Source organism: Mycteria americana, chromosome 9 (genome assembly GCF_035582795.1).
Source record: "Mycteria americana isolate JAX WOST 10 ecotype Jacksonville Zoo and Gardens chromosome 9, USCA_MyAme_1.0, whole genome shotgun sequence".
In the NCBI taxonomy this organism is placed as follows: domain Eukaryota; kingdom Metazoa; phylum Chordata; class Aves; order Ciconiiformes; family Ciconiidae; genus Mycteria; species Mycteria americana.
In genome coordinates this window covers 24,087,067-24,115,013 of record NC_134373.1, presented here as the reverse complement: position 1 = coordinate 24,115,013, position 27,947 = coordinate 24,087,067, and the positions used below count along the sequence as shown (strand labels likewise).

General features: G+C 39.0%; 1 protein-coding gene across 7 annotated transcripts in view; it reads right to left on the bottom strand.

Annotated features, from left to right (window-relative positions):
* The window catches only part of FIGN (fidgetin, microtubule severing factor), a 104,553-nt gene extending 89,612 nt beyond the window's left edge, over positions 1-14,941 (bottom strand). For 5 of the 7 annotated variants that reach the window (XR_012777082.1, XM_075511671.1, XM_075511674.1 and 2 more), the window contains exons 1-2: positions 14,549-14,941; positions 13,617-13,786 (exon numbers count right to left, since the gene is read on the bottom strand). Coding sequence is in view for 1 of the 7 variants with exons in the window: in XM_075511670.1 (XP_075367785.1) it covers positions 13,617-13,641 (25 nt within the window). In the remaining 6 variants the exon portion in view is untranslated. The remainder of the gene's footprint in view (positions 1-13,616; positions 13,787-14,548) is intronic. The other 2 variants (XM_075511672.1, XM_075511675.1) reach the window with 1 other exon arrangement.
* Positions 14,942-27,947: the final 13,006 nt, after the last annotated feature.

The following is a 27,947-nucleotide window of genomic DNA, read 5'->3' as shown; positions in this document are numbered from 1 at the left end:
AATTTTCTTAAATATCTATTTCTTCCTAAACATACTCACATGCTTAGACCAAAACTAAACTATGGATTGGAGCATGTCTTAATTTATGGTACCAAATCCAAGAATACTTGCTCTTTGGTTCTACTTCAGTAGATCTAAGGAAAATTTGAAGCAGACTATCAGATTCATTTGAATTATTGGAAACCCTCTGATTTCTAATGATGATATACTGGAGTAGACAACCATAGTCAAACATCTGAACTGGAGAACAAGCATGACTTCACGTAAATATCAACATTAGTAACAATAGTCCATAGGAGAACAAAAAATTGTAATACGGCATTTCACAAGAGAAAAGGGTCGAGCAATTGAACCTGGGCAACTGGAGTAGGGTTAACTGGGTTTAATCCCACCTGAATTATTTATTAGCTAGATTTTAGTACATAATAAATTTTAGTACCTAATTTTGCAAGTCTCAAATACTGTGCACGGGCTTCTGTAGTCTTTACTACAGTAAAGAGCAGTGTATACCTAAAGAAAGATTTCTACCAGGTGAAGGAATAACTGTAAGTGAGCCACATGATTATACCATAGTGGATTTGAGTCTTCACTTTCATAAAGATCACCACTGGGGGAGGGGGCAAACAGCATAACAAATACAAAAGCCTTCCCCCAGATTAAAAAAAGAAAAAGAAAGCAAACCACTCATTGTAGCGAAACTCCAGGAATAACGAGGAATATACCCAGAGATTTTATTATGCAACACAAACGGGACTCTCTGTAGGTGCCAGCGTTAACACTTTCTGCAGATGGTTGTGCGGGTGCGGGTCTGGCAGAGGAGGTTGTTGGCGTGCCCTCTACAGGCTGGATGTCTGGCCAAGGAACTTTTCAGCAGCTACTAAAATACAGAGGAAGCTACCAGAACTAGATCTGTAAGCAGTGCTTACTCTTTTTTTTTTTTTTTTAAGCGTATTTTACGTACTCCAAGACACTATAAGTATTAATACAGCAAAGAAAACCCCTAAAGGATTCCTGTCAAGTATAAATACATGCATAAACACAAGATATAATTGAAAAAGTCTTTGCTTAATGAGCTTATTGGTGCTTTGGCACAGTGCACAAAATGTAGAGTTGAAATTTTAAGATGATATATCAATTCCCACAGTTGGGCTTTGGAATCAAAATAAAAAAAATAAAATCTATTCAGCATCAGTTCAGATTCAGGTTACTCTTACTCTAACATGGAGCCACACCCTACAAATAACAATGATAAATTTTCTTACCACCCACCTGTGTAGTCATAAAAGTGTGGATCTTTTTAAAGGCAAAAACATCTCAGGGTAAAACTGGGGTCAAATTTTGCATTGGCAGTAGGTAAAAAGCTCTAATATACCTAGTCAATCATACACTAGTTGAAATACAGCCCACAGAGCACTTAATAGCTCAGCCCAACAAGCATATCACCAAGTGGAGTTTGGTGCATAAATGCAAATGGATAGTTTATTTTTTTCTTAAACCGTACATGATTTTTATCCTTATTATCTTACTACTGACAGCAAGTAAGTCTTATTACAGCTAACTAGGAAACAAACTTGCTTGCCTGAAATCCAGCATTGAACTGCTCATGACACTTTAGAAACTGTACACTAGTAAATTATATTACAACGTAAAAGAAATCCCTCCTAAAAGTAGTTATCCTATAAGAAACATGGATATACAAGGTTTCACTTCTTTCAGTGCCTTTTTACCACATAATGAACATATTAATAGCTATCCAGTCACAGTCTTTTGCTTAAAATATTTACAAAATACCCCAATTTGATACTGGTTGGTATATATAGTAAAACAAAACACCAGAAGAAAATAGTTATTTTCACCTCTAAAAGGACAGTTAAGTTATAAATTAATATCATTAATGAAAACCTCATTATTGCAACTACACAATACTATCCTGCCTATTCATACTTAATTTTCTTGTAGAAATTACATTATACAACACAGCATATAATCGGTTCTGATTGGGGGTAGGAGAGAACCAGTCGTTAACTATGACTACAATGACCAGTTTTCCAGTGCAGTTGTCTTCTAATTAAATCTAAGTGTAGAGCACAGTCATTGAGATACACTATAATGATTTGCTTGGAAGTATTTTTCCCTTTTGTTTTTTCTCCTCTGCTTATCAGAATACCTTACACCTTTCAAAACTACAGCTGGGGGGGGGGGGGGAGGGGGGGCGGGACACGACGGACACGGGACTCGACACCAAACCAACAAACGCTTTTGGCAGATGCCATGCCAAGGCATGTATTACTCACCATCCTTCCGCCCACATTCGAGAACGCAGCTCTTCTGTTTCTTAGCTCTTCCCACTAACAGGTACTAACTCAAAAGCTCAAAACTGCACCTCAATTGCTATTCAAAAAGACAAGCTTCGTAATGACAAACTAGACTGCCATTTTATTAGCAGCAAAATAAATAGAGTTGTAGTACTCAATGCTGCATCAAGCTACAGTGATTCCCGTATTTACCATTAGCTGCTGGGATTACACCCAAACCCAGTTCTGCTCCAGAACAGCTTCCAGCTGAGCATCCGACAATACTAGTACTGTACCCATGAGCAGATATCCAGAGAGCCTGGCACCCTGGGAGCATATTAAGCGGGCACAAGTTTCTCCTCAGTTTATGGTTAGTATTTTCTATAAGATCAGACTTAGAGAAGAAATAACTTATTATATCAGAGTCTCTTATCTTTACAATGAAAGACTGCAGGTCACCTGGTAGAGGACACAACAGATATTAAAGTGATTATAGCCTTGATCTTAGGCAGAAGATAGAATTACATGTGTGTTGGTAGAGATGTCAGTAAGACCATGCAGAATGGCACTTTTCTGTGTTTTAGAAGCGTAGTATTTCTACATTTACTATATTTCAAATACAAAAGAGGGTATACAAAACAGTGGCAGGGTAAGACCGAGAGGCTGGGAATGGGGCAGGGGGGCTGGGGGATGTGGGTAGGCAGAGAGAGGGGGGCACAGAACGGCTTTGAAAAGCCAGGAAGGAGAGCTTCTATTTCTCTGCAATGGGTTTATATCAGCCAGGCTTAAATAATGGTATTGCAAATTGAGGCCCAGGGGAATTTGGAGCGTACAAGTGAGCTTTTGTTCGCCAAACCCCAAAAGGTATGTGGGAGATTTGGGGGTTTGTTTCCATTTAAATGGCATATGTATTTCTAAACCATAAGTTAACAGTTTGCGCTGTTTATTGTATGGCCTTGCTGATCCAGTACCTGCTAGGAAAAATATTTTTCCGAGCTAATATAGTGACAATTCTTTAAAGTAACAATTATCTGTTACTGTACTTAGCACTTTCATTTACTTCCCTTCAGAACTTTTGAACAAGGAAGAAAGCAACAATCTAATGTAATAAGCCCCACAGAGGGGAAAAAAAAAGGGGGGGGGGGCAACAGAGAGGAAGAAGAGCACCACTAGAAGTCATTTGAAGGGATGCAAGCTTTCCAGTGTAAACACAGAAGCTAATTAGTATGTTGTGATTTTAAAACATATTCTGTTATCAGAAAGCAAAATAGAAATCTGTACTAAAAAACCAAACCTTCTTCTGAAGTCTTTAAAGCAGGTGGACAAAAACGTAGGCACATACAAACATACGTCTCTACTTCCCCCCCGCCCCGCTCACATGCACAGATACAAAATTGGGTTAGTCCTCTGTAAATAGGCTTAGCTCCTGTAAATATATCTCAGGATTTTAGGTGTACTTTTTCACACTGTAGGATTTCTATACAAAACCAGTTTAATCTAACTCCCTCTGATTATTATTAGAAACTCATTATTTGAGGACATCTATCTTTACAGTAACTATGCACCATTAAGGAGCACAATGCCCATAATTGTTTAAAAAAGCCATGGGGGGGAGGGGGAAGGGAGAAGGGGATCAGGAGGAGGGAGAAGGTAACTAAGGGAGATTTTGCATTTAGAACAATCTACTCTGCATTTTGCTCCTTGGAACATTTACACAGTAATAAACTGAGTTCAAAGTTTCCTCCATCCAAAATCACAAATGAGTCATTCGTTATACCTTTACGTAACACATGTATTTTTGTCCTCATGAATTTAAAATGTGTTCTTACAACCACCAGGAAAAAATCAAAAGCCCTATTTACTCTATCATGCAGCATTAATACCTCAAGAGGGAGATTGTAGCATTTAAGAAGTACAAGTAAAGCTAATGCCTACCATTTTCTGGGGAAATTCCTTATAACACCCATCACCTTGCTTCTAAGATTTGTTGCACACCTGCATATCCAAAGTCAATACAAATTGCGGGGACTCGGCGCCTCTGATAACAGAGCACCCAAAAGTGGAAACCTGAATTGCACTTGCTGAGATGCAATACTATTCGTGATGTTATCTCAGCCACTCAGAGCCTTCAAGCTCAAACTGCAGCTGTCGTAGCAGCTCCGAAACGGAAAGGAACAGTAACTTTAGCTAAAAACGACGTGCCTGTCATGAATGAAAGCAACGACTTTTACTATATCTAAACAGCTGACATCTTGGGAGGGGGAGGCGGGGAAGAAGTGTGTTTGCTAATTACTCAATAACAAAACATCTTTCCTTAATCAGTGGTGAAAATTATTACTCCAAATGGATCTAGTATCAGTTTGCCTGTTATCCTGTACCACACAGATAATCTGCTCGGTGATGGAGGAAATATCACATTATAACTCCTTCAACATTTCTAACTAGCAAAAGCTTTAAAAATGTCATTTATTAAGGCGCTGGTTATTCACAGTCTCTATAAGCACATGATGAGATATATTTTACCTACATCTAACTTTAAAAACAAACAAAAAAAAGAACATCTTAAAACAAAGACTTCTCAAACTTACTTAACTATGTGTCTCAACAAAGACGTTCCCTGCATATTAAGGTGTGCCTTTGATATGACTATTGCATTGACAAATGCTAGGGGCCAAATAACCAGAAGTGCTGCATACCCCTCCTTACATAGGATTTACTGACTTTCAGCTTCAGCTCTCTACCAACACTAATATTAATCTGAATAATAGATTAAATTTCTCGATAGGACTACCATGGTATCAGCTAAATTAATGTTACCGCTAAAGTTTTTAAACTGAAAGCGGAAAAATACACCAGTGTTGTAGCATAAAGAACGCCTACACAGGACAGGAGTATGAAATGAAATGAATGAAAGTCAAAGAACAAACTGAAAATCAATGATTAAAAAAGGTTCATTGCTGCATGAACAGTTTCCAAAATATATTTGTTTCAGCTTTTATTGAAGGCAAAGAGTAAGAAATAAAGAATTATCAGAAATTCTATAAAGACATGAAAAATTACTATCTTTAAAAGGGAGTACCTGCCTATTTATAGTATGTTCAATACAGCACCAGCATAGATATGTAGTTAATATAAAGCTGCAGATCTAACACTAGTAAACACAAACCCACTTAATTTTGTAAATTAAGTGTATGTTCAGCTGAAGAGTTAGCAAATTTAGTCTCCTTCCATATTAAAAATAACTGAATCTTTCTAGTTCAAACCCAGCTATTTTCTGACTGAAAGGGGATATCCAGTTCACAAATTATCACAGGTGACTTTAAGCCTATATTGCTTTCATTAAAACCAATACACGGTATTTTAAATTTGCATTTCTCTCTTTTAATCATGCAGATGACCTATCAATTAAGTTTAAAGATCTTCAGCAAATTTCATATGTATTTTAAATAAAACATTTTTATAGAGTGCAAGAAAGGATTCAGAAAACCACGTTGTCCAAACTGAGTTTGCATACAGCAACATTGCACTATTCTTTTAGAGCTGCAAGAGGAAACAGAACTGTATTCATATACCAACAGTGGATTTCTACAATACCGTATATAGTGATGTGGTCCACAAATGCCAACAACAAGGGACTGAAAATAGGATCAATTCTTTTCCTTCTCAGAAACAATCTTGTAAGCATCTGAGTTCCCAAAGACATAAAAGAATAGTTACTTTTCTGAGATCTTTTGATATCACTCTTCATGGTGGAGCTATCCACGAGTGATGGGAAAGATCTCTTTTGAAAGTAAATGGTGCACCTTCAAGTGTGTTCAGATACATCTTTGCTGTTCCTTTCTATGTTTCTCAAGTTTTACTTGAAAAGGATGCTTGATTTTTTTAAATTTGGTTTAGCTATCACAATGGGATACCTTATATCAGTCAGTGCTTGCAAACCTTATTCTTCCAGCATAGAATCTAGCTGTTTCTTTCTCTGTGTCAACACAGGAGGCTGAAGTAATCAGAGAGGTCTAAAGAAGACAGAGGACGCTAACTGCACTTTCTCAGAATCTATGATGAGTAAGTTCATACTTTCAACGTGACCACACTGAGCCGTAAGGTATATAAATAGCTACTTTTCATCTAAAAGCACAGCTGTCACAGAAGTTTGTATAGCAGGGCTATCAGTTCATAATATTTTAAATGTCAATATTGATACTATTGTCAGGGATTAATAATTTCTGCATATAACTTTATCATTCCCATCCACCCTCTGCTATCACTCAGTAATATAAAGTAATTGTTGGCTTTTCCCCTCATTTCTTCTCCAGAAGAAATGTACACAAAGTAACATCTGTTGTACTGTCTAGGAATATCTTTGCAACAGTACAGTTCTCATAGTTTTATTAAGTGATAGTTCAAGCTCACTGTATAAATGCTTTTTTATTAATGACTTGCTTGTATGCTAGAATGGAGGAGACAGAAGGGGAAAAACCTCTCAGAGGAAAATAGGGATGTTATTTCCAACACATTAAAAGGCAAACAGCAGTTGTTCTAAATCAGGCAAAAAAAACCCTTGAATGAGAGCGTGAAGATACATTCCTGCCACAAACTCCTGTAACCCACCAGGTCCAGCCCTTTATCCCATCTCCTCTCAATATTCATTTTCAAATTCCATTCAGATTAGCAGGAGTTACACAAACATGCATTAATGTGTCCCTTAAGTATTTTATCACACTGAAGATGAGAAACAAAAAGTTTAATTATGACCCATACCGGAGAATCATTCATTCAGACCCTGTTTAATTAGATGTGAGACAGCTATCTTAGATCATGAAGTTTGACCACAGTATGCTCTTACTGCTAGAGTATGAATGCAAATAAGATACAAATTACTGAAACCAATTTATCATCACCAATCTATAACTAGCTTGATACATGCACACATTCAGAAATATCACACAAAATAAATTGTGGCATACATCTTCATGCATTGAGCAATTCATATACAGAAAATGAACCATATGTTTTAACAAAGAGTACATGACACATTAAAATAGAATACGAAAGGGTTAAAAACAGATAACAAAAAGTCCAAGCAAGACATGATTTCAAGGAGCCCGGAGCAAAAAGGGACTTGCATCACCAAAGTTTACTATTACATCAAAATAATCTCAGCATTTTTCTCCACATCACTTTCAGGATATTTGAAATTTAACAACAACATACTAGCAGTAGCTGCACTATACTTTAAAAGAACTGAGAAAATAGTTTCTCAGTAACATTTAAATAATATGACTGGTAATTTTTATTTCAGTGTTTCATGGCACATCAGACCACACTTAACAGACTATTATAAAAAAAAAATAAAAAAAATCAGCCAGTGACATGACAGTCATCTGTAGTTGCATGAAACTTTTTTCCACATGCAGAAAAACAGTTTAAAGAACAAAGTTTTATTCCATTATTTAAATATAATAACGCATAGCTGTTCTTTCTATTGTACAAATACAATAGCCATTGTAGTGAGGAGTGTTGCTTATATGATTAAACATAGTTCAGTATTATGATATGTTTGACAGGTACCGTTACTAGCACTATAGGAACAGACATACAATATTGTTATTACCATACTGTGTGTGCCAATACCTCGTAGCAATATAAGTCAGCAAAAGGGAAGCATAGGCTCCGCATTTTCATCACTGCAGACATCTCTGTATGCTCTTAATCAGATCTGCTTTCTGCAGATTACGCTTTCTAGTATTCTTCGCATTCTCAAACTGACCTGTCAAAGCTCAATCTCCCCCCCAGTTTCTCAATACTCTGGTAACCAAGATTGACCAACTATTTCTCTTTCTGTTTTACCCTCACTTCTCACACAGTGAGACCAGCATCAACAGGTATTTAGAAGCAATAGTAGTGAAGTCCACTTGTATTTAGTAGGTTGCTGCAAATACAAATTATCTTCTAAGAAACGGAACACATATACATGCATTCTCTTTAATATGCTGATCAGGGGGTGGCAGGTACAATTATTAAAGGACTGAAAGCCTTAGATTTCCTTTGACCTCCATTACAGTCTAGGAGTCTCTGCTCCTTGAAGGATAAGATTGTATTTGTCGAACCTATGGCAACATATTGCAAGTGGATTTTCTCTGTTCTTCTGTATTAGCTATCATCCTTTGAAGGAATACAGTTTCACTAAGGGAGATGTATATGATGTTTTGAGATTCAGAGATTTTTTTTTTCTTCTTTTTATTTTTTTAAGAAAAAAAATTGCATGATCTTAAGGAATTTTCTTTATGCTCGCATTTCTCACACACTCTATAAAAATATCATTGACATAGGGTGAAAAGGTCGCATGCCTCACAGAAATTGAGCCAAGTACTCCAGTAAGGTTTTTCACCTGGAAAATATCCCTATAACTAATTCTATGGATTGGAAATTTTTTGTTATTATTTTAGCAACAAAAAAACCTCCAGGCCTTTTCCCAGCCTAGAGTTCCCTGAAGTGATCTTTCCCATAAGGAAGATAAGTTTTCACTTAGAGGATAGCATCTCTAGCAGCAAGAGTTTAATACTCTGCAACAATATCAGGGATACGCAATCCTGAATTTACAGCTCTTCAAATTACTTTTATAGCTATACTGTTCATTTTGGATCAGATGCTTATCTAAAATTCCATATATTTTGGTAGCCATAATATCTGATTTAAAACAGCTTCCAATAAGCCAAAGAATGGTACTAAAAAAAAAAAAAAAAAAAGAAGAAAAAAAAGAAAAAAACACCGGAAAAAAAAGCCACAGTGGGCTAGATTCTGGGAGCTGTAAATTACTGTAGCTCTTTAAAGCTTAACTATTTTATACCAGCTAAGGATTGGGCCCCATATGCACAATTCCACTTCAAAGTTGATTTTTTTTTCCACATGCATAGTGCTTTGCTGCTCATCTGCTCTCTTAATAACACATGAGAATTTCTAATTGGTTTGTCCCAAATTCTTTTTATAGTTATTTTTATGCCGTTTCTTATCAATGACTCAGGAGAAGAAAAAAGTGCTGATTGATCAATTAATCAAGCTTTATTGACCTACAATATTCTTCAATATTTCAGAAATGTCTGCAGAACAATTTCCTCCAATCATAAGATCAATGAATCAATGTAAAACCCCAGTAATTAAATTTATCAACTTGGTATCAATACATCTGGCACTTTATGAAAGTATTATGTGAAGTTTGTTCTCTTAAGGGATATATCGATTGAAGGCAAAGAGCCAAATATTTCTGTTATTAGATCTGGGAATGCTAGATCAAAACTCAGTCTGTTATAAACAACATACAAATGTTTCATATACACAGATCTCATGCTGATTCTGTACCATTAAACCCACTCCTAACAAGCAGATAAGCCTATTAATTGATGATTAAGACTACAGGAAGATCAGTCATTATATTCAATGCTTCTTGTATGCATTCATTGAAAAAACATATTGACAGGAACCATACAGAATCATTTTCCTCTAGGAATTATATTTTTAAAAAGGAGGAGACCTTCTAAACAAAAGCAGATTTCAAACCTTGTTCATGCAGCATAAAATAGCCAAAATAAATTAATTAATTTTGGAAACTAAAGCTTTGCAGTCTGAAAGAGATTATCACATCTCTCTCCATCGTATATAGTAGTTATTAATTGAAAGGTGAACAATAAAGCCTAAAGATGACACATCTGATAAGAGCCATATTAAAAACCAAAACAAGGAAACAAAAGCACCATCCGAGTGTTTTACAGTTTAATTTTTAAAGGGCTACTACACAAACTATTCTGAAATACATTATTAGTTGCTATCCCTTACTACACATGCTTAAGCAAGTAGGGCACAGCAGTTCATGAAGTGCCATTTTATCAATTGTAAGAAAAAGAGTAGTAGGCTTTTTATATTAAAAAAAAAAAAGGGCAGAAGAATTTTTGGCTCTGCTTAAACAAAAAAAGTCTTAAAGAACAGCTAATGACATAAGACTATCATTTTTTCCCATGAACCGTATGATGAAGATATCAATAACAATACAATCTTCATATTTCTAAAATACTGCTAGAATAAGAGAAGCAAACATCCCTGTGCTTTCACAGGTGTTGCAATAAAATAAAAACAATTTCATCGAGTACTGAAGGTATCTTATTATGAAGGGGGGGGAAATAACAACAAAAAAACCAACCCCCCCAGATTCGTGTAGGAGTCACATCCTGTTGCAAACATCAAACAACAATGAGCCTTTATTACCATGCTATGATTCCTTCATTTCAAACATGATTAATTAGCAAGTATAACACTCACCAAAACTCCCACCACGCTGCTGTTTGCTGCCTATTTGCAAATGGGTCTCTATCAAGCATCCATAAGCAGTATTAGTCTCATTTATGACACTGAAGAAAAGAAGTCAAAGCATCCTGCTTTAAGGAAGATTTTGCTCATGCCTTAGCCAAAAAGAAAAGAAAACAAAAACCCAACAACAAACAAACACCAAACCCCTCTTTCGTTGAAGGGGTTTCCTTGCTAATCCAAACACAAACTTCATGCAAAATGAAAAACTTTTCAGAAAAGTTGCTAAAGTATTTGAATGGTTGAAGATAAGTAGAGATAAAAGATCAGTTCAGACTTTGTTTTGGTTTTCAGTTGTTTTTGTACGTGAAACCTCAACTTTATATTCAATTTGAAATACACTGCTTCTGTTGAGAATGAAAGTGTGGTTCGTATGTCAAAAATGGAAATAAAAAGAGGATGAGAAGGGGAAGACACACTTAACAGGACTCTTAACATGTTTAAGCTGTGCAAACAGATATCTTCGAATGTACCTTACTTGCAATAAACATTACTTTGGCAGTAAAAGAAACTTTGCTTCACGGGGAGGAGAGGTGGAAACTGAGATTACAAATACAGAAGAAGAAACAAGACTGAGATGAGAGGAAAAAAACCCCGAAATTGCCTTCTCAAGCTGAACTCTATAAATACCATCACAAAAACCACGGAAAAAGGTTCAATTTGGAAGCAACAGATGTATTCCTAAGCAAGAAAATACCCCCAATGAAATAATGCACGGGCATACAGAGAGGATCTTTAAAAGTATGAAAAGACATGCCTGTGTAGCAAAGCTAAAGTTTCAACGTGAAAATAAAAATTAGGCAGAAGATCCGATACCTCCTTGGTTTACCAGCTCTGTATCACAGATACTTGATGATTTTGTCACGCCCAGAGCAGAGTCATTTTTAAGTGCAAATCGGTCCTACTCTCTTCAGCTTTTTCAATTTTATAAATTTGGGATCAAAAACATCAAAGCAGCTTCCACTTCGGACCTAACTTTTAGAGGATCAATGTGACAAGTCACTGCTTGATAGATGTTTCTCTTGATAAACGACTTGTTCAAAAGAGACATTGTAGCTTTCATTTCCTGACCACAACACACTTTTAATTTGCAACAGCAGAGCTGCTCGAGTGTGACTAGTTCCCACTTTCCAGCCTTTCAGGATTGTGGCACTGTCAGGCCACATACATGGGCAAAACAAAAACTCAGAAAGAGGTGCATCCACAACAAGAATTGTAGCGAAACTTTTCCTCAAACAGGAACCTGATTATGCTTGATTTCTCCTAAGAGTGGGTTTTTTAACTCCCCTCCCAACCACCTCCAAACCCTAACATTTTAGGGAAGGGGGGAAGACAGGAGAAATCATATTTGGAAATGTATACCTAAGTGCCATAGAATATATATAGCTGCCTAATAGTATCATGTTTATTATACATATATATATATATTACTGCTGCTATAATTATTATTATTATCTGGGAATCACATTTAACAGTCCAAACCGTCCACACCATCCAATTTCAGCTCTCAGCATACTGTCCGATTCCCGATTTAAAATTTATAAATGTAATATCCTCCTCATCACAAGCAGCAGTCCAATCTGCTCTGAATATATATTACAGCTTTAACATCACAGAGGGAAATCTCCCATCTGGCAATCACATTCGCTCCAACAGCTCTAGGAAAAAAAAAAAAAAAAAGAAAAAAAAAAGAAAAAAAATGTTCCGCTCTCACTCGCTCGCTCTCCTCCTTAAAACATTTCTCAGGGCAAATTATGTGCATCTAAAATAAACAGTCGCCTTATTGATTGCTTCAAAGTCAACAAGTTCTAGATGCAAAATGCAATCAGATCATTCCCATCATATAGCACCCGGGATATGTTTAGCAATATAGTCACCTACAGCACCAAAATAGGAGTGTACATTGTGCAACTGCTCTCTCAATTTCTTCCTTGCATTCAGATATGTTATTACGAGAGATCATCAGCCACACATGCCAGACCTCCCCCTTATCCCAAACACACACACACACACACACACACGCGCTCTCTCTCTCTCTCTCCTAGGGTCTCTCTCCATCCTTATTTGTTGCTACCACACGCAATTAAAAGTGAACGTACCCCCTTTTTGGTTGCACAAAACAGACTACTAGTCGCTTCTGTTGTTAGTTCCTTAGCCTTAACTGCATACCTAGAGGTGCATCTACTGCACCACAAGGAGATCTGTTGAAATTCCCCATGCTCCATTTTATCTGACTTTTTTGGAGGAGGGGGCGGCGGGGGGGGGGGGGGGGGGGCTGGAGGGTGAGCGTTAAAATGAAGCCAGTTTCAGCACCTGATTATTTCATTCTGTTACACATTGAGAACAGAGCAGTGGGAACCAGACACTTGTAAACTGAACATAAAATACCACTTATTAAATAGTATTAAATATTCGGCCACAACAGTAATTTTGTTTGTTTACATGCAAAGCATTCCCCCACCCCAAATCAGTTAAAACCTCTAGCAGATGATTACACTGAAAGTAAGAGAGGGAAAAGCAGCTGGAGTTCAAATAAATACTCAAAAATTATTAGTTTGCAAAAGGAAAAGATGCATTTTAGGCATGTATGTATGAGTACGTAGATGTATAGGTGTATATATGCATTGCTACGCATTTTCCCCTTCTCCAGTCACCGAGTTTTAGTAATTTACATACCATTGGAGTTCAGTGGTGTATATAGTGCACTGCTAGTAACATGCAACTTTAGGTTTTACAACTGAGATCAATACAACGGACAAAACTAATGCTATAATCGAAGCAGAAATGATAAACAAATGATAGCAAGAGAAAAAAAATGCTTACATATAGACAAGTGAAAATATACTATTAAACATTAGGTATTCATTACAAAATATTTGCATGCAGAGTCCTCGGTGCGTTATCATGCTATTTAAATTTGTCTTTGCTATTTAGATGCAAAGGAAGTAGATCCCAAAACGGACATACCATAAACACTGGTGCTACTGATCATTTCTTGCTGGCAGCACAAAAAGCTGAATTGGATTTTTCACAAGCAGGAATTCCAAAGGTTGCTTTTCATTAAAGCCACTTTTCCTCTCAGCTATCAAATGTCACTGCCTTGAAACGTGGGCCCTTTCGTCAGGTATTCATTTAACCTACATGCATATAATTAAGTGGGAAAGCAACATCAACAAAAAGGGGATCTCAGATCACAAGAGAAGAAAGAAAGGGGAAAAAAAAGCACATGACCAGGAATGCAAGTCCATGTCAATTTCACTCACTCCCATTGAAACTAACAAGAGCTCCAGGGAGGATAGTAATAGGATCAGTGGATTGTATATACCATTAAATTATACATCTTTCTCTCCCTTCCGAGCCAACAATACGCCCACCATGCTGTACCCCCTCCAAGATGATGTGCTTACATTTTACTGCAACAGCTCCTCTGACATATTCGTGCTCCCCCCCAGCCAAGAGACAGCAATTTAAACCTAACTTTTGTTTTGCGAGATTCTTATTTGCACTTATTTGCTCAGAAGTTAGTTGCCTCAAAGTCCAGCCCCGCGTTACCTGCAGTTTATGATTTTCAATGCAACTTAAAAATAAATCCAATTAGGAGGAGGAGGAGGTGGGGAGGGAGCTTGCAATCGCGAACTCTTAATCTGCCTACTATTGTTGGCAATGATCAAGGAGGAAAAACCATGCACTGCGATTGTATATCTGTACTTTCCAGACTACGATTAGGAAAGCAGACCGGAGTGTTTAGTATCAGAAAACGACTGCGAATTAGGCAAAATATTTAGGGCACGAGCAGGAGATTAAAAAAATACGCGGCTGGCTCGGAGAGCTTTAAGATTAAATAAAATTTAAAACGATGGTAGGAAGACCAGGGGGAAAAAAAAAAAAGATCCTCTTACCTGGAGATTTGGTACAAGAACCCGATAGGTTAGAGTAGCATCGATCCGATGTGTTTGCTGATGAATGGGGGCTCGGGTTAAGTGAAGGTGCCTATGATTTGAAATCATTCCAAGTTTTTGAAGGGAAGACTGACTGCAGCCTCTGCCATGTTGGAATTTCAAACCCAAAACAGCTGCTTTGCAAGGAGCCAGCATGCCAGCAGCTGGACGCCTGCGCAGAGCGCCGCCGAGCCAAATTCAAATCACTTTCACGCGAAGAGCCAAAGATCAGTTTTCAAAGGGGGAGCGGCGCGGGGGGCGGGGGCGCTCCGCGGCCCTGCGCGCCGGGGCCGCCGCTTCCCGCGGGGGACGGCGGGGCGGCCGCGCCGCGGCCCCGCTGCCGCTCCCCGGGGCGGCGGGACGGGGGCAGCGGGCTCCCTCGGCGGCGGGGCTGCCCCCGGGCGCGGCGGCGCTCCGCGGCGCGGCGGCGGGGCGGGGGGAGAGGGCCGGGGCCTAGCGGCGGCCCGCGGCCGCGGGGCAGGCGGGCGAGGAGCCGGCGGCGGAGGTTGCGCGCTCCGCCGCGGCCGCCCCCGCTCCGCCGCGGCCGCCCCGCGCCTCCCCGCCTGGGGCCGGCGAGCGTCCCGGTTCGGCCAGCGGCGGCCTGCGCGGCTGCCCTCGCCGGCCGGCTTCTGCGCCGCGTCCCCGGGCGGCCGGTGTCGGGGCTCGCTGGCCGCCACCGCCTCCCGCCTGAGGAAAATGGCCGGGGTGGAAGTGCCCCGCGCGCCGGCGGGCTCGTCCCGGCCCGGGCGGCGGCCAGCGCCGCGCAGACGTGCCCCGTCCCCGCGCTGCTGCCGGGGAGCCCCAGCCGCTGCCCGCCGGAGCCCGGCTGCTAGCAGCCGCGGCGAGGCATTCCCGGTAGCCGGCAATGGCTGAGGGGCCCCGGCAGCCACACCTCCCTCTGCCCGCACTTCCCCAGCCCCGGCTCGGCGGGGGATGGCAGGGAGCCAGCTACCCCGGCCCACAGCTGCCGGGGACTCCCCTTGCATAAGAGGGATTCCCCGGGGGGCTGTTAGACGGGCTTTACAGCCTCTTTATGCTGGCAGGGAAGGCGTAAAGTGGCCACACTGCACAAATTGGGCCCTCCCTCTCGTACACCGGTTGTGCTGTCTCTCGCAAACGGGCCTTTCTCTGTCTCTCTCCGGCGAGGCCGACCCGCCGTGGTGCCCGGTGCACATGGGCACCCTGCTCCCTCCGCACCGTCTCTGCGCCCACCTCCCTGTTACTGCAGCTATGGAAAGGGGAGCGAGGGCTTCCCACGAGACAGACCTACGTTCCTGGTTTTGTACCTGCTGGGACTATCAGAGCATTTCTACCTTCTCTTCTAACAGGGAAGAAGCCATGCTGTCTTAGGTGCTGTTCCTCGGCTCTGGCTTAGGGTGCTCCTGGAGTGATTTCACTTCCTCTCTTCCTGGTCTTGCCGAGGAGTGAAGGATGGCTTGGGAGGGTTGTTTGTCTGTCCTGAATGTGGAAGAGGCGGATTACATTTTCTTAGTAGAAAAGGAAGATGCAGTGGTAGTATGGGCTCTGGAGGAGGCAGAGGAGACCAGTCCCAGGGGATTAGCATCTGGACGAGTGGGAATGGGCTGGTTTCCTGGCTGGTTTCCTTTTCAGTAATATAGTAGGCCTAAATAAAACTCCGAAGTAGTTGCCAGCAGAAGCTGCTGTGGGCTGTCAGCCAGTCCCTATCCTACTGGGTAATGGAAGAGGAAAAGAAAGGACCGGAAGGCCTGTCTGACTGATGTGGTCAATGAAGTGATTCAGTCAATCCAAAATGATTTTCACCAGCTGAAGACTGTTTTGGGAGGCCTGAGCCCCCCAGGTGACAAAACTGTGCCTAGATATTGGAAATAAAAGGAGAGAGCAAAACGGCTAGACAAACTTCTGCTTATTAAGGATACGGAAGGTGTTCCTAGCTTGCTTGGACAGCTAGGGATAACGCTAGGACTGCTACAAGAGGAGAGCACTGCTAGTGAAATAACAAGATCACAGAATCGTATAGGTTAGAAAAGACCTTTAAGATCATCAAGTCCAACCACAAACCTAACACTACCAAGACCACCACTACACCATGTCCCTAAGCACCTCATCCAAACATCTTTTAAATACCTCAGGGATGGCGACTCAACAACTTCCCTGGGCAGCCTGTTCCAATGCTTGACAAACCTTTCAGTGAAGGAAAATTTCCTAATATCCAATCTAAAGCTCCCCTGGTGCAACTTGAGGCCATTTCCTCTCGTCCTAAAGATGTCCTGAAGCAAGGAGCTGGTTCTAGAGCAGTTACAGCTTATACTAGCAAAACTGCTTTTGCTTCCCGTTATGTCCCAACTAAAACAAACATACACGTGAAAACACAGTTTAACTGAATACTGGGCTAGAGAGCGCTATTTTTAGAACTAGGATGTGCTACTTTAGAACAACATAGTTATAGCAACAGAAGTCTATAGAAATTGCTTTTAGACAGCCACCCAGAGCAGCCAGCGGGCGAGAAACCCCACCACAACATCTGCTGTGACCCAGTCTGCAGCATGCTCTTCTGACACCTTTTCCCTGCCCTCAGCAACGGGTGGCTACGAGCAATGGGCCCACAGCCCATTACCTGTGCAGATAGCCACCCATTGTTCCTTCTACAAGAGCTCGTGGCTATTAAGTGGCAGCTTTGGCATTAATGCAAGCAGACAACGGTCCCAAATGCAGGTAACAAGTCAGTAGCCTCTGGTGTTCACTAATTTGACCAAACTACACATATTACACTTAGTAGTCTCTGATGCCAAAATCTGCAACACAGCATATTGCCTCTGCCAGTGTTGCCAGCACCAAGCACTGAAAATAAGAAGTCATGGTCCCAAGGTCATGAAGTTGGTCTAAAAATCGTATCGTTAAACATAAAAATGCTTCTTTTTGTCTTTGCTATTTTATACATCTGGATTCCTTTTCCCTTTTTTTTTCCAAAACCATGGCACTATGCACTTTTTCTCTCAAATGAAAGATGAGTTTCTTGCACAATTACAGAGCTCCGTGACTTGTAGCTGTAGGAAAACAACGGCAACTATCATAAGGCATTATTAGATGAGCACCAGCGCTTTTGAAATTTTCTGACTAGTGAAGTATATATTTATCAATCTTGGTATTTCATTAACCTCAGTATTTTCATTTTATATACCTATATTTTTCTTCCCTTCAGGCTTCTCATGCCACATTAAAATAACCTGACTTGAAACAGTAGCCATGCAGTATATGTTTGTATGGGTCAAAATTCCTCTCTGTGCAGAAGGTCAGCATAAGGCTTACGTACCATATTGTGTCTTTATTTTGAGGTCTGAATTAGGATGAAGTGAAGGCCTTGTTCAGCTCACCTGTACATGGATGAATTCCACTCTTTGTTTAAAATACTACGAAACAGTCCTGATCCTTTTGAATGGCAAATTCTCAGACTTTCAAACTGGCAATGTTACTTGGAGCCTATTTCTACATTTAGGTGAAACGTTCATGATGAAATTCAAAACCATGTGAAACTTGCCTGGTTTCGGGTTTTGTTACAAACTCCAAACTCAGACCAGGCTCCTTGAAAGGTTCACAGACCCTTTCAGCAAATCTAGATTAATAACATTTAAACCATTTGAATTGTGAAAACAAAACAAAAGAAACAAAAATCCCAGAAAACAAAAAACAAGAACATCTAACTATGCTACTGCATCAGTTCTCCCAAAACAAAAACCAAGAACATCTAACTATGCTACTGCATCAGTTCTCCTAGGGATGCTGATGTGATGCATACGGACTTTGTAGTTACTACTTAATATATCTAGTAAAGCCTTTTAAGAGCTATAATAAAAACAACGGTGTTCTGTGAAATAGTCTTTAGTGCCTTCCCATTAATTACATGGATTTCATTTGTAAATGAGAGCAAGTTTCCAAAGCGGCAGACAATGCCAGAGTTCTTTTAATGCTGACAGTTTGGCAGCATCTGTGCTCCCCTCGTGCGCTGGCAGCGCAGACCTGCAGGGCCAGGCCTCCTGCCTGCCTTCCTCCCTCTGTGCTGGGGAATCCCTTCACTCTCCTGCTCTCAGACCTCATGTGGGGCAACCGCAGCTATAATTGCCTACTAGGATGTGCTACAATAAACGGCCTGCAAGTGCTCTTTTTTGGAGTTGTGGTCATTGGTGAATACACAGACTATTTTCTTCCTTTGTTAGGAGCACAACCTGTTTAAGAGCTCAGGCAACTCAAATCAGATATTTATACCACCTGGATCCCCACTGAGCAGCTGAGGTGGCTCCAGTTCCCATGTGCTGGGACATTTCCAGGATGTGTGTAGCAAGACAGACCTTCACAGTCCTCCCTCATCGGGTGCGAAATGCTACCTCTTCTCTCTCTGACTAGACTGGTCAGTCACCTCAGTCTCTTTAGCTAAGGCTTCACTTACTGCCTTTTAGGACCACCTTTTTGTGTGTCAGCATGAGTGCAATGGCTGCCTCAGCTTGCTGGAGCTGAGACTCCAAGAGTCAATGACACCTGTGTGGACCTTAAAGCATTGATAAAACTAGGTCAGAAGTAATTGTCCCTTTCCTGCGTACAGGCAACTAACATTTAGTTGAATTAATGCCCTAAATAAGCCCCATAGCAAACAATGGGACAATGGTCAAACACAGAGGGGGAATGCATTCCAAATATTAATGTTATATGTTGCTTCCAGGTTCTTCCCAAGAGATTGCAAGGGATGAAATCCTCCCTTCTAGCTGTACCGCTGTTCTTCTCAGTTTGACTGAAGCTTCAAACATGTCCAAGCCCTAGGTCAGTGACTAAGCCAGGAACACACAATGTCTTCCTGGACTCCTTTAGCACACAGCATGCTGGGTTAGGTACTGGGCAGTCCCTAGTATCACAAAACATCACTTGACCATAGGCCATATTTAAGGTAATTCCTGACTGTGTCAGAAAGAAAAACTTTACATAGACGAGATCTGTCCATAGAGGCACTTTTTGCACCTTTGCTGTGCTGATGTAAAACATGATAACTTTTACTACTTGTAACCTCTTTCGGTTAGATTCTGGGGTTTTGAAGAAATAACGTTTCCAATATTTTTGTTCTCTTGTTTGTTTGTTTCCACTTCTCTGGAATGGGGACTGGGTCGCCTTGATTTCAGTGAAATTTCTAGCCAAACCCTTTATTGGTCATTCTCTACAATCTTGCTGAATATTTGATGCTTTTGGCATCACAAAACTATTGGTCTCTGAAGTCACTTCCACTTTCCATTTTAGTCCTAGAGGAGAAATTGTTCACAATATCCAACAAAAATATTCATTTAGCAAGTGCCCTGTATAACAGAACAATATATAGATGTTTGTCACATAAACATCTGACAAGACCTATGCCTTCTGGCATTTCTTGAATTTTGAGTGCTTAATATTTTTACTTTGGTAGCAAATGCATTTTTAATACAATTTCTCCATTTTTTTAAAAGCAAACTTTAATACAGAAAGTCCCTCTTGGGGAACTGTAGGAAGGAGTTGAATGTTTTTAGGATTTTTGTTCTTGTCTTGTTTTATTTTTCACTGTGTTGTTCATTAACTGGGTAAGAACCACACTAATCCCTGTCATTTGCCTTAACAAATACATTAATAACTTGTTTTCCTCATTTAAAATAGCCTCTCCTCATTTGAATTAGAGGAAGATGAGGTGCCCACATGAGGCCAGTAGAATTCAGAGACATTTGACAGTGACAATGGAATACCAAGGCACAGAAATGACAGTTACAAACACATTATTTCTCTTTTCCCTGTCTCTAACTCCTTTTTTCCCTTACAAGTACTATCTTTGCCTGGTGCCAGCATCTTTCTCATTCCCTCCCTGATTCCATATCTCAATCGCAATCCTTCCCATTTGCCCCCCTATCTAGTACCGGTCTCACTCATATGTCCTTGTCCTAAACCATCATCACATTTTATGACCTTTGACTTGTGCCTTTTTCCTGTGCCTGAACGCATTTTCCTTTGGTTTTATTTTTTCCCTTCCTTGATGGTCTCCCTTTTCTGCATTCTGGTCAAGCTGCTTCTTATTCCATGTTGTCTGGTGATTTGCAGGAAGAAGGCCGAGAACATCTGATAGACACCTTTATTCTCTTTGTATTTAGCACTACTGGCAATTGAAAAGAGAAATCTGAGAGCAAGTCCTGCTCAGATCTGCAAGCCCCAGGAAAGAATACATCCACTGCAGACAGAATCTTTGAAGAAGCCGGTAAATGAAATATGCAAACAATTTTACAGAGGATCAGATTTCTCCAGACTGAGGAAGACCTTCATAGGCTGGTGAAAGAAGAATATCCCTTCCCAAGTTCTGAGTCCCACTACAAGCAAGTAGTCAACAAAATATTTCAAAAATTTCTTAACATGAGCAAAACCGATTTTCCCTCAGTGCATTCTGAGAAACAGCTGACCATATTTGCTGAAAGTTTTGAAAAAATAGCCCAAGGCAGCTATTTGGCATGAAAATTGCTGCCCAGTGGTTTATGTTTGACAAAGTTACAAGCAACTGGAAAAAGGTTCTTACAATGAAACCTTGACTAAGTATCCCACCGTAAGAGCCTACAATTAATGATTACCAATAACAAAAATGTATTTTACTTAATGCTTAATACTTAATGACTTAATTTAGTCAGTGCCTAGAAAGAAAAAAATCTTTATTTTGGAGGGGGAGTGGAATGGTGAAAATTAAACAATAGGATGCTTACAAAACTGCAATTTTTTCCCAAGTGCTTTTTCCAAGCACTTTATATGCTCTTCTCAGAAACATTTTGTATCTCATTTCCAAATGCACATTAGAAAATGTCTCATTTACCCTACAAATGAATGGAATTAACTTTGGAATCAAAGGAAAGAAAAACATTTAGCAGAACACTGGAATAGCTGAAAATTGCACATATGCACAGAAAAAAGTTTACCTAATAGATTACATGCTATAGGATCTGCATGTCGGATAAAATACCCCCAGGGCTTTATTTGCTGTTGCTTTAGGAACAGACTTTTACCTGCTTTTTCTCTTTTGATGAGTAAAAGTTCCTTTACTCTTAGACAAATATCTTGCTCTAAGTAACGCTTGTACACCATGTCATTGATCTTCGCAGAATGAAATTCCTAGTAAAATTAAGACAATATTTATAACTCTTACTCTTTTAAACATCGTCTTTAGTGCCGATGTGGGTTTATTAAGTCAGGAAACAACATTATCAATCTATCTATCTGTGCAGTCATCCCTAAAGCTTTTCATTCTCTAAAGCTTTTCAAACAAGTGAAACATTTTTAACTATTCTTGCTAGGGATGCATCTTTAGGAATGCCATGTTTATGAGCCTTAATCAAATATCCAAAATAAAATACTTTTCCAACATGCAAAAGCACCAACATATCAGACAAGTATACCTTACATTTTTGTAGAAGGAAAAGAAAAAACTATTCAGACTTCAAACATCTCTATTCAGATAATCTGAGCAACACAACTGTTCTACATATGACATTCTTCCATTGCAAGAAATGTATTGTCTCACTTAGGAGACAAAGAAGTTAATAAAGTAAATTAATACAGTTGGGTTTGGTGCTATTAATGAGAACATCCTTCCCCACTGTCTGTAATGTAATAACTAAATCTTGCTAACTTGTACTTTCTTCTTCTAACTTCCTTAGAAAGCTCAAATTTGCTAAATGCATTGGCTGCAATCAACAAGGTACTTAAGTATGTGCTTAATTTTGTGCACATGAGTAATCACATTACAGTAAATGGAACTCGAATGCTCAAAGTTAAACACACACTTAAGTGCTTTGCTGGATCAGGGCCAGAGCATGACAACTTGCAGGTCATCCTTACTGCATGGTAAGAGATCACAAACCTTAAATATCCTGTAGAAACCTTTTCCCCATTTCAAATCAACAGTACCAAAGGCAAGGACAAAAATATGGTAATAAGTAGCTGCTGCATTCTTTTCTTCTGTTACAAGTCACTAAACTGGCAGCAGTACTTACAATATAGCAAATTACCAATACAATAAATTCTCTTAATAAGTATCCATAAAATTACAATTTATTTTAAAGATCATCGTTTGTAATTCTATTCTCATAAGACCATTAGACACATGGATCTTTTTAATTTTAAAAGACCTGCTAATAGTTCTCACAAAAGAATTTATTCAAGACCTTGACCTTAAATTGATACAATTGCACAACTTAATAAGAATTAAACATGAGTCAAAGTACCGTACAATATTATCATGGGGGTCAACATAGACCTTCAGCAGCCACGCAGAGGATGCCATTAGTACCGCAACCTTGGGTATCTAGGATTCTGATTCTGGGGATCTAATACTGAATTCAATGTTTTTATTACATGTTTTCTGCCAGTTATTATGCCAAAGAGGCGGGGAGGGGGATTGTTGATGACATTTCTTTTTTCCATGCAACTGAAAGGACAGAAAAATAGGCTAAGAATCTTTTCAATTCAGTTGCAGCTTTTCAATCTAAAATGAAACTTTATACCTACTGTGCTACACACTTCATTATTTAATTTTCTGGCTAAATGGACATGGTTCAGCACTTCTCCAGGACCCGTTTCTCTCTTCAATAATATGAAATTAATATTTTTTTTAAGATCAGAAGCTACATCTTAGATCTAAATTTGCCTGACTGTTGACAGTATTCAGATATAGGGAGCTTCTATGTTTTTCCAACACATAAGTTTCTTCACAAAAATTAGCAGGGTGAAACAGCAAGTAAGGATGCACTGCCAAGTCTGGTTTTCTACCTATCTACAAAGTAGTTTTCACACTTCCCATGACTGTGAATGTCCTTCTTTCTCTATCTTTTTTTTTATTATTTTAATTAGGAAGAACTAAAAAATCCTTCTCTATACTGAGAGTGCTTGTGTTGGGGGAGGGGGATGTCAAGGAACCAAAAGCACATTCCAAGCCAATTCTGATCTCATTTACAGGGATGAAAATCTGGAATTAATCCATTGAGTTTAACAGACATATTCTGGGCTTACATAGATGAGATCTTACATTTATAAGTGAAATCAGTGTTTTCCCCTCTGACATTCACAAGGCTCAAACCAGAAACATTTCCTGAATAAAAAAAAGGCCAGATCATCCAGTTAGGAAGATTGGCATAATTCCACTGAAGTCAATGGAGCTGTAGTAATTTACATTAGCTGATGATCCAAACGAAAGTATATAAAAGTTTTCAGAGCAGGCTTCTTTCATTTAAAACTGCATTATGTTAGGTGCACTGTTGATGCTCAGAATTAATGTGCAAGTTGTTAATCTCGCTAGACCTGGATTTAAAATTAGACAATGCAATAATTAGTTTGGCACTATCATTCTGCTACCTAGAGGGTAATAATGTAGGTCATAAAATACCAGTGATCAGCACAACTTTTCATACAAAACAAAGAATCTGTATTGGGAGGGAGGGAGGAGAGGAAGGAGGAGAGAAATTCAGAAATTGGTTGTTATCAGAGACCAAACTGGGCTGTGAGGTACTGTACCACCTCACAAGATGCTGTGTTGCATATGTCTACTTATGTTTCTCAGCTCCCAAGTGTGCAGATGATTCTGTAGGTTATAATTGACTCAAAGATGTCTACAGGCTCTCTGACTGTACTATTTTTATGTTGGATGTTCATTATTCTTCATGTCTTTATTATTAAAAAATTAGGAAAATGATTTATTTTATGTTATTCTCCTTTTCTTGCTTTTGCTTGAAATGTAAGCATTATGCAGAGCAAACAGTTTACAAACATACAGAAGTGCAACACTATAGTATATGTATCTTGATTTGTTTTCTTGACAAATGACTACTGGCAACATCAATAATTCAAAGGGAGAAACAATGAAAATATAGAGGAATTGCATTTGTATACTTCTTTCTGTCCTGTCATTCATTCTTGCTAGGCTTTTCTATAAACATAAAGAAAATTAGGAAATAATCAAGTCTGAAAGCTAGTCTTGATGAACACTTGCTTATATTTTGTACTATTTAAATGGTCAGGATGCTTAAATATACACATTTTGAGGGTATCACATACATACATCTCTCTATTAAGAAAACAATATTGTATTAGCTTTTATACAATCAGGCTGTGGGTGTGTAAGATACACAGCAGAGTTCAGTGAAGATAAGATGAGAACATATATACAGGTGTGCATATGTCTATAGTATCTCTATGTCTCTTGTATGTATACTATTAGAAAGTGCACATTCGATGTTATAGATGCATATATTCATAAATCATTTAAAGTTGTGCTTTTCATGTGATGTGAGGCACGGATACAAACTTGCTAATGATAATTATAGAACTGATGCTGATTTAGTCATTTCAAGAAAGCCATGGAGGCATAATTAGTGTCTGAATGGCCTCAATATTGCATTATTAGGAGGCTAGGGTGAAACTTGAAATGAGAACATCAAGGCTGATAAAAGAAAAGAAAACATGAAATACATACATAATTCATTCTGAGATATTATAAAGGTTTATAACCAGAAACAATAATTTGCAGAAAGCATCTCATGTACTGGAGCCAAGTGCAATAATTTGGTCAACCTGTTTAAGATCAAATAGTATTCTTAGCTATTCTCAGTGGTATCTTTCTAATAAAGTCGCAGCAAACAGACACTGTTTGCTTCTGGTCACTTTTAAAGAATGTTCAGTTTATCAGTGAGGACTTTAATCTCAAGCTTCATAGAGTACAAAAAAAACATTGATCCTACTGTTTTGTCCTCTAGGCCACAAGGCATGCACATTTTTACATTCATTTGTCATAAAACAAAAAATACATCTTACCCTTTGAAAATACCAAATGCCAGCTTTTAAACAAAATAATTTTCCATCACATTTTTTCCCTTCTTTTAACCTTTCCATCATTCCCCCTGCCCCCGCTTCCTTTTATCCCAGACTAATTTCCTCTCTCTGTTCTTGCCTTTCTTCCATTTTAAGTACGAGTAAGAACTTTGCAGAATTCCTTGGTTTGGACCCTTGCCAAACTAGCCACTGTTTAATGATTTGACATGGTAGTTTGAATGAATCAGAATTCTTCACAATCCTCTTCCTAATTTTCCTTCTACATAGGTTACAGAATATACAAATAATACCTTTTTACCCAACTTAGACAGAGGATTGTGTGATATCATCTGGGTTAGACCAGGTCTAGAGATCCAAGAAGCTGGACAAAACCCACCCTTTGTGTATCATTTACTTCAAATTTATCTTCTCTCCTTCATTTAAATAAATTTAATATGCAAGAAAATCTTGGAATTCCATAAAATTTTACATACAGAAACAAATTAATTTGTTATTTTTCTGTACTTCTTATTTGAAAATAATTTTTTTCACTTGCTTTGCAATGATCTAAAGTTGCCACTATCAGAAATGTGTTCAACAGCCTCCTTTCATAATCACTGGATCAAGGGTCTATATCCAGTTCCCCACAAAGAATGCAAATGTCTTGCCTTTTCCAGATCTGGAAAGTCAGTTATTGCATATAGTGAGTGGCTCCTGCTCCCAAGCCCTGCTCAGCCTTTAGTTCAGGCCTGTGTAACTCTTTCCTCCTTCCCAGATTTCTTTTTTTTCCTTAAAATATGTGGGGTTTTTTTTCCCAATTTTTCTGTGATAGAGCCGTGAACAAACAATGATGTTTTCTTGACCAAAACTGTAGAAGTCTTGAATTCTGCTTTTGTTTGCCACTATCTGAAAGAACCCTGCTAGTTAAAAATGTTATTAAAGGTTATGCAAGGAAGATACGCATAGCCTGTGTCTTCTCTCAAAATATAAAATGTCTTCATGAAGAAAAAAGTCAAGGATGTAATGTTACTAAATGGTCATGGCTTGAATTTTAGTGCGGGAGACACATACACTAGTACAAATTTATAACACCCTTTTGTGTTCCATGGCTACTAAGGTTTAAATACACTTTTGTCTTTAATTTTCACTTAAATTAAGTAAAATAGAAAATTTTAAGTCCTGTATTAGCTTGCAAAAACTAGCTTTGGAAAAGACTTATTGACAGGATAACATTCACGAACTTGAAACCACTGGGGTAGATCCCAAACGAGTAGACAAGAATGTTCATTCTCTGCACTCATCTTTTTATGAATAGCATAGCTCATTTCATCACAGCCTCCTGTGCCTCATTGAGTTTGTTTTGAAAGTCTGAAGTTTATATATAGGATAAAAGAATATTACAACAAAGAATATTACAACCATGAGAGAAAAGGATGATTGAGAAAGATCAGATTGTGGCAGACAGGACTTGATCCTGAAAAAAATGGAACTCCTTACTTCTCATTGTCTTTCGTACTTATACATTCAGCACTAGAGAGAATCCAGCTTCTGCTTCTCTTTTTTCCCCCCTACTTTTTACTAGTAACCTTTAATTTTACAGGAGGTACAATTAATCACAGGAGCAAGCGCAAGGAAGGGCTAAGTGTGTGACTATGTCTAAAAATCAGCTAGCTAGATAACTAGCTGGTTATCTAGTAGTTAAGGCACTCACTTTCATTTCATAACTTTTGACACATTTATATTTACAATATCATAAATATTTGATATAATCTTGCCAACATTTGTGGTAATTTTTGCAATCTAAAATAGTGAATACTGCAATGCAACATGCTTTAAAAGATACCTGCTAGATTGTATTTTAAAATAAGTTCTGAGAAAAAAGCTACACCCTAAAACTGGAGATGAGAATGAGGTCTCTTTCATAATCTTGGGCTTGATAGTATTTTTAGACTGTGAAAATATTTTACTGTTTCATCATCCATTGTATTTCCGGTAGGTTGAACTACACTCTGCAAGCTCCAACCCAAGAATGATAATCTCTGATGCAACCCAGCCAAATATGCTTCCCCCAGGTAAGACTGGAACCAGTGAGAACATCTGGAGACACGAAGACTTACCCTGTATAGCAGAGGATCATGGTAGGGAACATTTAAACAAATTGGACATACATAAGTCCATAGGACCTGATGGAATGCCCCCACAAGTGCTGAAGGAGCTGGCTGATGTCATTGTGAGGCCACTCTCAATTATCTTAGAAAGGTCATGGTGATCAGGGGAGGTTCCTGAGGATTGGAAGAAAGCAAATGTCACATATCTTCAAGAAGGAGGATTTGAGGAACTACAAGGCAGTCATCCTCACCTCCATCCCTGGGAAAATGGTGGAGAAAATAATCCCAGAAACCATTTCCAGACACCTTAAGAACAAGAAGGTGATTCAGAATAAACAGAATGCATTTGCAAAGGAGATGTCATGCATGACAAACTTGATAGTGTTCTGTGATGAAATGACTAGCTCAGTGGATGATGGAAGAGCAATACA